The sequence below is a fragment of the Nelusetta ayraudi genome, unplaced genomic scaffold, assembly GCF_046127955.1.
Source record: "Nelusetta ayraudi isolate G7.1 ecotype Tasmania unplaced genomic scaffold, CSIRO-AGI_Nayr_v1 ptg000057l, whole genome shotgun sequence".
Taxonomy (NCBI): Eukaryota; Metazoa; Chordata; class Actinopteri; order Tetraodontiformes; family Monacanthidae; genus Nelusetta; species Nelusetta ayraudi.
The window spans coordinates 1,445,398-1,456,213 of NW_027466107.1; the positions used below are offsets into that span (position 1 = coordinate 1,445,398).

General features: G+C 46.3%; 1 protein-coding gene across 2 annotated transcripts; it reads left to right on the forward strand.

Moving 5' to 3' along the window:
- The first annotated feature begins 2,958 nt into the window (after window positions 1-2,958).
- On the forward strand, window positions 2,959-9,766 carry hsd17b1 (hydroxysteroid (17-beta) dehydrogenase 1). 2 transcript variants are annotated; one of them, XM_076038779.1, is made up of 10 exons: window positions 2,959-3,171; window positions 5,118-5,339; window positions 5,434-6,417; window positions 6,550-6,705; window positions 7,649-7,792; window positions 7,907-8,068; window positions 8,143-8,322; window positions 8,497-8,590; window positions 8,671-8,854; window positions 9,131-9,766. In XM_076038779.1, exons 5-10 carry the CDS (start codon window positions 7,696-7,698, stop codon window positions 9,284-9,286), a joined length of 873 nt encoding a protein of 290 aa, XP_075894894.1. In that variant the 5' UTR covers window positions 2,959-3,171; window positions 5,118-5,339; window positions 5,434-6,417; window positions 6,550-6,705; window positions 7,649-7,695; the 3' UTR covers window positions 9,287-9,766. The 2 variants fall into 2 exon arrangements, with proteins under 2 accessions (XP_075894894.1, XP_075894895.1); XM_076038780.1 differs by lacking the exons at window positions 2,959-3,171; window positions 5,118-5,339; window positions 5,434-6,417 and having other exon boundaries at window positions 6,487-6,705.
- Window positions 9,767-10,816: the final 1,050 nt, after the last annotated feature.

A 10,816-nucleotide genomic window follows, 5' to 3' on the forward strand; every position in this document is an offset into this window, starting at 1 on the left:
ATTTACTTATTCATCTGCCAGTCATAAAACCTTTGTGTACCGCAGGCTGGGCCGTCCTCGGTCCAGGATCAGACTCCTGGCTGATTCCACTCACAGGTGAAGAGGGTGTGAGCCGACCTGCCCTGATTCTGAATCCATCTGTCAACCAGGGAGGAATGTGGAAGGTGAGTCCGGACCGGGCGACTCGCTGAGCACAAACTGGCTCTGCAGGTCAGTGCGATGCCCTTTTTAGGCGGTGAAAGGCGCCCTATGAAGATTCCCATGGATGTCATGCATGGCATGCACGCATGGGTGTTAGCTTCTCGGTATGCGACGCCTAAGAAATAAAGTCATCTTATGTAACCAACAGCCAGTAATAATAACAATAATGATAATAATAATATGTTGGCGCCTCTCCTCTCCAACCACACAAGTCAGCTTGCTAAAAACCCAAATTACAGGCCGAAAGTTTCCCCCCTTTAAAAAAACGACCCCAAAAACGTAATAATTACACGTTGAACGACAATCTTTCTGCAGAACTGCGTGCCCCAGATACGGCCCAATGTTGGCTGATTTTCCCAGAGCAGCGTGCGGCGCACCACGTTTCCCAGAGGCTCCCGCCTGCCTCAGACCTTTGCCCTGTTATCTCACGACGGCAAGGGAACGTTTGCCCTCCGTCGACCACCACCAGGGGGCTCTGAGACGTTCCCCATGTCACTGTGACCCAAATAGACGTCAACAAGCATCTTGACCTTCGACCTTTGCTCCAGTCAAACTGAAAGGAGGCTGGAGAGGGCAGCGTGCTAGCGCAGGAGGAGAGCTGCAGCTCTTCAGGACCTTGAAAACAAAACACTGATATGACAAATTTGAGCGATGTGAGATAAGCACGTAGTACCGTTTACAGGGAGAACAAGCAGCCTTGAGGGATTTCACTTGTGCTTCTCGGCCATTTTTTTTTATGGAAAGGAAGTGATGTGGAGGGGCGATAAGGCTCACATGGTGCTTGGGAACGGTTTACATCTGCGTCCTTTGCCTGGAGTGGGAGCATGCGCATGAAAAGTGCAATTACATAATTCGCCAATTTGTTTGCTTGTTTTTTTTTTGTTTTTTTTTAAACACTCCAATAAATAACTTTGTTGTGCGTCAAGGGAGCCGGAAGGCAAACAATGACAGCCAGGTCATGGGAGAGTAATGGTGACACTGTAAAGATTTTGATTGACCCCGAAAATGTTGCCTATTACGCAAAAGGCACTTCACCAAAGTTTTATAACAATGTGTCCAGTTGGTGAACTTCCCAGAAGTGAAAACAGACCATCACTTTATTTCTTCTGCTTGCTCATTTTTGAAGTACAAAGTAAAAAGGAGCCCCACGTGATGTTATTAAGGGCACTGACCCCACCCCTGCCCCTCCTTCCCCCAGGTTAGTGACCACATCTCCAGCCAGCTTTTAGCACCACCATCTGAGACCAAATTGTTTGTGGTCATGGTCCAAGGTCCAAACACCTGGTCATAACATCAAATCATCCGTTTAAGCTGAAAGCTAACGCTAAAAAGCTAACGCTATAGAGAATTTTTTGTAGCCAGCTGCAATCAGCGGGCTAAATAGAACTGGAGACCTATTAAAATGATTAGATAACAAGCATAAATAATCAAGTGAGGCTGCTTCTCTAGAATGGAGAGGCAACAGGAAGTACAACATAAAAATAAGCAATGCACAATAACCCGATACTGAAAGGCTGGAAGGTATGCGAGAGAGAGAGAAAGAGAGAGAAAGAGAAAGAGAGAGAGAGAGAGACATAACTTTCATTCCAGACTTTCAATTTGTCAGAAAAAAAAACAAACCTGGGAAACTGTTGACTAATCGACCAATGAGAACCTGCTCAGCGGGAAACAATGGCTGAGCCCAACAGGTATGATTGCAATGAGGACGGGTGACATTGTGGTTGCGTGGTGCAGGCGTGTGTGCAGATCAGAGAGAGAGAGAGAGAGAGAGAAAGAGAGAGAGAGAGAGAGAGAGAGAGAGAGAGAGAGAGAGGTTTCTGTTGAGCTCACAGCGAGGATTAACTCCCAACTGTGGGACTCAACAGAGGAGAGAAAGGGCGGAAACATGACGATCCTCTGATGGCATCGCAGAGTCATGGAGAACTCCAGGAAGAAGAAGAAGCAGCGCTGGTGTCAGGCGCGCCATCACATGTCATTCAATTCATAGCAACTTTGCAACACCTCCTGGAACTGGAATCCCAGAGTTGTGCCGCATGAGGCGGCAAAAAACTGCGAAGAGTGTGTCCTCACTTCGTGTTTTAGTAAAGACCAACCGAGACCAAGACAATATTAAGACCAGAGAGTACTGAGACTGAGACAAGACCAAGACTGCATCTGCCAAAGAAAAGATACTAACAAAACAGAACAAATGACGAGTATCCTTTTTAAATTAAAATTTGCTTCTACATCAATGAAACAGCAACATCTCACAGCTGGATTCTTTTCTGTTATTATCTGTCATTGCCGTGTTGGCTGAGTCTCGACGGGTCTTGATCAAAAATCCAGACTCCGCCCAGTCCGAGACTGAGACAAGACCGTTTCCGAGTCTGAGACGAGACCGGGACTCTTAAAAAGTGGTCTGGAGACCGAAACCAACCTCAAGTACTGCAACACCAAGATCACAAACACAACAAAACCGGGGCTTCGTTGTTCCCGAGGGCCACAATATCTCAACTGCACTGCACGCTAATCTGCTTTTGTGCGTTGAGACTTGTGCGTGCGTGTGTGTGTGTTTGTGTTTGCCAGCGAGCGGATGTGGGCTTTGCGAGCACGTGAGAACACAGGAAAGAGCTCGTCTCCAATAGAGCCGCGAGAAGCACGAGGCCGCAGCTGCAACTACCGCGAAAGAAAATACGCTTTGCAAAAGGAGAAAGGTGTCAAATGCGTTGCTTTTACATCAACAGGAAATCTGCAGCCAACTACCGCAAACTACCGCCGCGCACGTTGCGATGAGACCGTGGGTCACGTTGTCGTGTCTCCACGCTCGGTTCCAGTGTGTACAGAGCCGAGGGTAAACAAGGGCATGTAACCAAGCGGCGCCCGAGGCCAGACAGACAGACAGACAGATGGACAGACTGGGGACTGTTCATCAGGGCGATGGAGGTGCGAGGGGAGGAGGAGAAGAGAAAAGGAGAAGAAAGAAGCTGCCAGGTGTGAAACTGCGCAGAGTGAGAGTTTTTTTTTTTTATTTATGATGAGGAACTGGCTAAATACCAGTAGGCAGCAGTCACTCTGGCTGCGCCTGAACACACCACCCATCACTTCATCTCACCACATCACAGGTGAGGCGCTGGTGCGTGAAGCGCCTGGAATTCACTCCCCCTCTGCACCTGGAGCAACAAGCCGGCGAGCCAAGAAAGCGAGGCTGGAATCCGTTCAATTCTAAACAAAAACTTTCTTTATCTGAGGCGTGATTCATGTTTTCTGATTCGCGTCTGTCTCGCCTGCCAGTGAAAACGAGAGGTCCACCGAGCACTTCTCAAGACAGTGTGCCCAAACACGTAGTGCTGGAAATCAGCCCATTGTGATGTCAAGAGGGGGGGCGGAGGGGGTCACTAAAACCTCTCCCTGGCTAGTAGCAACATCTCCTACTACCTGTTGGCTCCGTCCCTCTACAACATGTAGCATTTTTTTTTTTTGCAGGAGGCTCCAAACACAGGGCTAAATATATTGTTTTCCAGCGGTCTTCAGAGTTGTTTTTATGGCTGCATCATGCGAGGGGTCGTCCTTTAAGAGCCAAAACAAAGACTGAGTTGCGAAAAATGTTTGTCAACTCATCAACTCTGATTTCTCCCCCCACCCCAGCCACCAGCATTTGGAAGCTGACCCCACAAGCTTCTGATGAGATATTGGGCTAAATGTGAATTGTTAATGTTATCTTGCCAGCACGCCAGATAAGAAAGCTGTAAGTAACGAGTTTGATCTCGTTGTGGAAAAAAACAGAACAAAGCCCTGCCACTTGGATCAGATACGTCTGTGTTTGCACAATAATGCTGCTCCTGCTGCTGTGTAGCATGCACACAACCCCTCCCCCGCTCCCACCACCACCACTACCAACTGACAGCCTTCCAGCCTTGATTAAGACATCGGCGCTGCGAGCTAAATAAAGGTCGGGTCTCGTCCGAGGACATTCCAGAGTGACAAAAAATAACTAACAAGCAGAAAAAATGGAAGGAACAGGATGTCCTTGGTGTAAAGAGAGAGAGAGAGAGAGAGAGAGAGAGAGAGAATGCCTGCAGCTGCTGGTTGAGGAATGACAGGACATTTCCCATGACACAATCGCCGCCGCCTCCTTTCGGCTCTGAAGCTTTTACACAAAAAATACTGGTTGTGTGGAATGTAAAGAAGCGACGGGTCAGCCGCTTGATCTCAGGGTCTGATGATGACGTGGAGGCTGATGTCCAGCAGGCGACTGACGGTGCAAACCGCTTCTCAAATACCGTGGGAGAATATGCATGTTTATAAAATAAGTGATATCTGACTGTATTTATGACCAGTACTTGAGTGACCTCTGACCTTTGGAGAGACCCCAAATTTTGCACTTAAAAGATGAGACTAGTTTCTCTTGTGGGACCAGCAGTTTTGTGCTGAAGTACTCGAAAACTTGGTTGAATTAATTGTCCAAGTACTGAAAGAGAAAATACAGTACACGCACATAATTAACCCTGTGTTTATAACCTCCTGCTTGGCTGGAGTTTCTGTTCAGATACTATGTTGGATCTTAACATTTTTGTAAGGCGTCGGACAAAAAAATCAAGACAGCGCCAAACAACACTTGGATGGAAATATTGTCACTAACCTTGAATCAGTTCTGATATCAGCGGCAACACAAACTGCAATTTCCAAAAGTCTGGGTTTTATCCCACAGTCTGCTTTCTGAGCAGTTTGCTGACCAGCTGGAAGCGAAGATTATCTGGTATAAAATCGTGTATGTTGTCTAAATATTGTCTAAAAATGTATGCACAGATATACTGTATACCTGTGAAGCTATTTTTGCAAAGGGGTGGAAGGTCACTCTCAATGTTTTGCTTGAGCAAATTCCATTCGTAAAAAGAAAAAGAAAAAAAAATTGCTGATTTTGCCTTTTCTCTCCTCAGGGCCATTCAGACTTTCCACATGTCCTCTTCCCTTCCAGCCGTGATGGTTTTAGCAGAGCGGAGCCCCTCGCTTGTGCGTTACCTTGTGAAAAATCCACCCTGGATTTCTCAGGCTCCCTCCCCATTCAGCCTTCACCGGCATAAAGCGTCCGTATGTTCTGCGAACAGATGTGTTGCTTGGGGCCACATCGCTCATCAGTCTGCAGTTTAGAAGATTCCTCAGTATGGGTTTCCTTTTATTTTCCTTTCTTTTTAAACAATCATGCCAGATTACGCTCTCAGCCGAGGGAACTCTTTCAATCTTTCACTCCTGCAGGCTGGATGTGTTTTGCAGAACAGAGGGATTGTTGCTGTTTCCACCACACAGGCCTCAGTGACCCGCGTCCACCGAGACGGACTTGAGCACCGGAAAAAGCTATTTCAAGCCTTTTTCCATGAAAAAAAACCAAAAAAAAAACATAGAGAAACCACAAAGCAATCTAAAAAGCAGTGTGTCATGGGGGAGACATTCCGCCTATCTGTGCCATCATTTGTCAGATGTCTTTGCGGCGTGTCGGAGTAAAACGTGTGGTCACGTTTTCCCCGGCGAATGCAGACATGGAGTTATTAAGGCAAATATTCATCAAGTCTAGACCGAAGCTGCCTGTGGTTTCACTAAGTGGGGCGAATCCTCCCAGACAGACAGGTAGAAGAGGGAGGAATCAGGCCAATATCAGATGGAATGGCGACAATAACAGACGCTCACGCCCGCGATAATGGCAACTCTCGACCCCTCGAATGGCTCATTATTGTTGTTAGACTCAAATCAGCAGCATTTATTGTGGTAAAATATATACAATTATACAGATTTATTGATATTTTGTATTTCAGAATAAAATTCAGCTTGTTTTTACTCTTTCATACCACTTTACTACTGTCTATTATTGGCGTTTTATTTTTCATTTTTAGAATTGTTGTAAGCGCACAAACGTTCATTTCACCTGCATTATTTTGCCTTAATTTCTAGATCTACTCTTTTCTTTTGCTTCACCCTCACTACACTAATACCACATACAAACCAGCAAAATGCAACAGGCTGCAGTACACAGGCCATACAACGTGCTGTCAAGTCGCACCCAGAGACGAGCAGTGGATGGATGGCTGCGTCGTCTCAAAAGAAGAGTTGATGGTTTTACAGCAGAGATCCACAATCTGGACGCTTCCCAGCATTTTCTCCCCTCGAGATAAGACAGTTTGCAAACAGTGTCCATGGAAACACCTCACCGCCTCCTCCTCTGCAGCCACAGCGGACACGCTACATGTGAGTGCAAAAACTTCATGGTGCTAAAAAAGCACATGGGGGCCATAACAGTTTGGCACAAACCATAAAAACCAGACGAAGCTCAGCAAAGTCCGAGGAGAAGCTGGGTTTTTTTTTTTGTTTTTTAACAAGGCTGGGGATTCAGAGATACTTGAGAATGGGTCCAAGGCCAGCTGCTCTCTGTCCCACGGACTTCGGGAGAGCAGCCAAGCTGATGCCATCTCGATGGGAGGAACGCAGCCAAATGGGACGGAAATTCCTCCTCACTTTTCTCCCACTGGTGGAATGGTAGATTGTTTTAATGCAGACAGGAGAAAACAGTAATAAGGACTGTTAGCCAGCTCCAGCTCCACTAGTTATAAGCAATGCATTTGTCCCGCCAACATACTGCAAACTTCAGGAGCCTCAAATAGCAGCCCCACACAATCAGTGCTCCTGTTTACTTTTACTGCAGTTGAAAAAACTTTAAAATGTATTTTTAATTTCAAATGTATGCACAAATTTACTTACTTAGCACGAACGTTCTCTTGAGGCTTTATTGCCATCTAGTGGCGGCCTGGGTAGACGTGTTGACGACACGCACCTGTCACATGTCTATTAGTCAATTCCTCGCTGATAAATGACTCACTGATAGCAGACACTTTGGCTTAAATAGAACGGGCTCTGATTGGCTGATTATGATTTCAAGCTGAGACGAACAAACAAGGAAAAATAGTCCACAAACTAGATTGTCCTGGACTTACATCAGCTGAGAGGAGAACCGCTTTCTAGAAAATGAACGCTCTCCATCATCATCAACATTAAACTCGGGTTTGCTGTGGGTTTCTTTTTTCAGGATTTCTGATCCGTATTGATACACGACAGCAGAACTCACTTCAAATGTCTGACGTTTATGATTGTTTTTATGATATGCTGCCACCTGGTGTTGATTATGAAGAAAGCTCTATGCGCGACTGCACAACCTGCACACATAGCGCATCAGAGAAATTGTGCATTTAGAGTTAAACGCCTGAAGGCTTTTTTTTTAATATATATAAGTGAGGCATAAAAAAAAATATATAAATTAGCAGCATTTCCCACGTTGGCAACAGACAAAATGAAAATAGAGCATCAAGGGCGTGGGAAAGGCCAGGGAGGAGGATCAGGTGGCTGATAGCTAGAAGATGTTTAGGAATCCACCGGCCTTGGAAATGCTGTGAGTTTTTTTCTTCACATCACATCTCCTTCTCAGCCTGCAACAGCAACGGCTCAGTGCAGCTCAGCAGCCAGTGGGGCAACATGGAGAAGAAGGTGGTTCTGATCACAGGATGCTCCTCAGGAATTGGCCTCAGCCTGGCTGTCCGGCTGGCCTCCGACCCTGAGAAGACCTACAAAGGTAACGCCGCCCAATCCTGGTCCTAACCTTATAAACCTCCCTCAGGTCCCATCACTCTTCTCCTGAACATTGAGCCATCTTCTTACATTAATGCCATATGGCTTCCTGTCCAAGTCTATGCCACGATGAGGAACCTGGCCAAGAAGGAGCGCCTTCTGGAGAGTGTCAAAGGCCTGCACAAGGACACTTTGGACATACTCCAGATGGATGTGACCAGCATGCAGTCCATCCTCGACGCCAAGGAGAGGGTAGTGGAGAAACGGATGGACATCCTGGGTAAGACGATGCAGCGGGATTTCCAAGATTAGATTGTAAGACTTCGGGAACACTCTCGCTCTCCTGATCTGCAGTGTGCAACGCTGGTGTGGGCTTGATGGGCCCGCTGGAGGTGCTGTCCCTGGATTCCACCAGGCGGATCATGGAGGTCAATCTCCTGGGCACCATCCAGACTATCCAGGCTTTCCTTCCGGACATGAAGGCCCAAGGCAGAGGCCACATCCTGGTCACCGGCAGCACCGGTGGGCTTCACGGTGAGCTGAGCAATTGTCCCGTGAGCTTTGCCGTGTGCCAGCGGCGTTCCACACGTGCAGGTTTTATTTTTTTCAGTCAGATTTCAAAGACAGATCCGTGTTTATGCAAAAGCGCCCTGCTTGAAATTGCCAAAACAACCTCTGGGGTCTGGGGTGCTGTGTGCTCTCCCACAGGTCTCCCTTTTAATGAGGTGTACTGCGCCAGTAAGTTTGCAATAGAGGGGGCATGTGAGAGTCTGGCCGTCCTCCTGCAACACTTCAAAATCCAGTGAGTTTCCAAGTTTCTGCGTTGCTCCTGACAGTGGAAAACAAAAATGCTCTTATTAAGAATTGTGCAATGCTGTGCAGCGTGAGCCTCATCGAGTGCGGCCCCGTCAACACCGACTTCCTGGCCAACCTGCAGAAAGCCGAGCTGGGGGACGAGTGCCTCCGAGAGGTGGACAACCAGACGCTCAGCCTTTACGAAAAGTACTTGCAGCACTGCAGCTCTATTTTCCAGAATTCTGCACAGGACACTGAGGATATTGTAAAGGTAGGCTTGACTAACAATTTTGAAAATAGTGTATCTTCTGGTGCTCTGCACAATTGTGTGCATGGGCCTTTCTAGTGCATTTGTAGATTGTTCCCTGTGACCACGGGAACAATCAGGTGTATTTGTATTTACGTATTACATGTGGTATCATGGCACGCTGTATTGGATCTTTCAACTTCTGGAAACAAGGACAGTTACTGGTTTAATGTGTGACGTTGCTGAATATCATCCCAGATTGCTGTTCAAGTGCTGTGGCGCGTCTGTTTTCTTCGGCAGGTGTTCCAGGAGGCCATCCGGTCGCCCATCCCCGCCTTCAGATACTTCACCAGCGGCGTCATGCCGCCTCTCACCAAACTGAAGTTCACAGAACCGGACGGCTCGCGGTACATCAGCGCGATGAGCAACATCATTTTCTCGGCCGAGGAAGAATAACCTCGCCCGTGTTTGTTTTTGTAAGCGTTCACCCGGCCTACTTTTTCCTGTTGATTTCTTGTTTTGATATTTTAATTCATCTGTTACAAATTCAATTTCATGCTTTGATTTTTTTTCAGAAGTGACTTTTTGTCAGCTTTTTTTTGGATTGTTTAGTTCGTTAGTCAATGCTCAAGGAAAAAACATGGAGTTGTTCCAAAGTTTTATTTTTGTTGCTCTCTTATCATAATTGTAATTTGACATAAGTATAGATTCCCTTCAGGTTAGTGGAGAATACTTAACAAGGACTGTGTGTTTTTTTTAAAGGGTCGGTGCAACTTGCTTTCACATCCTGCTTTTCACTTAGTCAAGCTCTTGTTAGAATTGCTGGCATAGTTTTATGTTCACACTTTTTCCTTGTAGGTTGACTGTTCAACTTGACTGTTCCAGAAAAGAAGAAACAAACTATTCTGTATTATACATGAATTTGACAGCAAATGAAATAGTCATGATTTTACATAAACCGATTATATTCCTCATGAAATTTCTGCCCAAGTGATTTGACACAATGTGCATTTAAAGAGATCTGAAATTATTTCTGATTATTTTTTCACTAATTTAAAATATTGAAAGTGACCTTTCCTTTTTCCCAATCACATCACCTAATAAATGCCGACTGCAGATTTTAAAAGGTAAAAGGTTTCAAGAAAATTACAACAGCCACAAAAACAATCAATAGTCTGTAGATAAAGGCATTTTGTTGAAAACAACTAGCGCTTGTTGTTCCAAAAAAGGAGAAGAAGGCAGGAAATATGCATGCAAGTGCATTCTTTCACCCGAGCTGCCCCTCCACCTAAAAGTGCACTCACTTGGTGGCCTCTGGTCTTGTCTCGTGTAGGCCGCAATTTACAACACACACACACACACACACGGAGCCCCTTGACAGGGTTTGCATCACTCTTCTGGGAAAGAACACAAATAGTTTCAACTACAAAGAGGTTTTGTTCTTTTTCTTTCATCAAATCATCAAATCACCAAAATCTCAGGGGATGTTTGTCCCAGGTCTTCACCTACAAGGTAACGTCTTTCTCTCTGGGGGTGTCAAGATGTGTATTTCCACTAATAACGGCTGACGTAGCGAAGCCAAACTGGTCACATGGCCCTGCTCTCCAGCCGTAGAGATCTTGTCTGTGAAACTGCAGGCCTTCTCCTCTCCCCTGAGAATCCACCGTCCCCCTCCCCCGTCCTAGAGCAAACAGCAAGCAGGCACTCGGACACCGCCTGCCCCGTCAGCCACTTTCAAAATATTCATCCTCTGGGTGTGGCAAAGCCTGTTAATCAGGTCAATGCGAAAAACAATTCCATCAGACTGAGAGGGGTTTTGCATTGGGGTGGAAGGATAGCACTGGACTAATTCTAACGACAAGGAAGGCATTCAAGGAAGCACCCTGCCCCCGCCGTGGCTCCTCAGACTGCAATGCTAATTCCTGCGCACAACCCCCGCTGATCATGTTGGAGAAAAAGAATCCACTGTGAAGTGAGAGAGGCTCT

Coding starts and splice junctions, on each gene's coding strand:
- hsd17b1 (XM_076038779.1), top strand. CDS start 7,696: ATGGAGAAGAAGGTGGTTCTGATCACAGGATGCTCCTCAGGAATTGGC. Junction 7,793..7,906: donor CCCTGAGAAGACCTACAAAG/GTAACGCCGCCC, acceptor TTCCTGTCCAAG/TCTATGCCACGATGAGGAAC. Junction 8,069..8,142: donor GAAACGGATGGACATCCTGG/GTAAGACGATGC, acceptor CCTGATCTGCAG/TGTGCAACGCTGGTGTGGGC.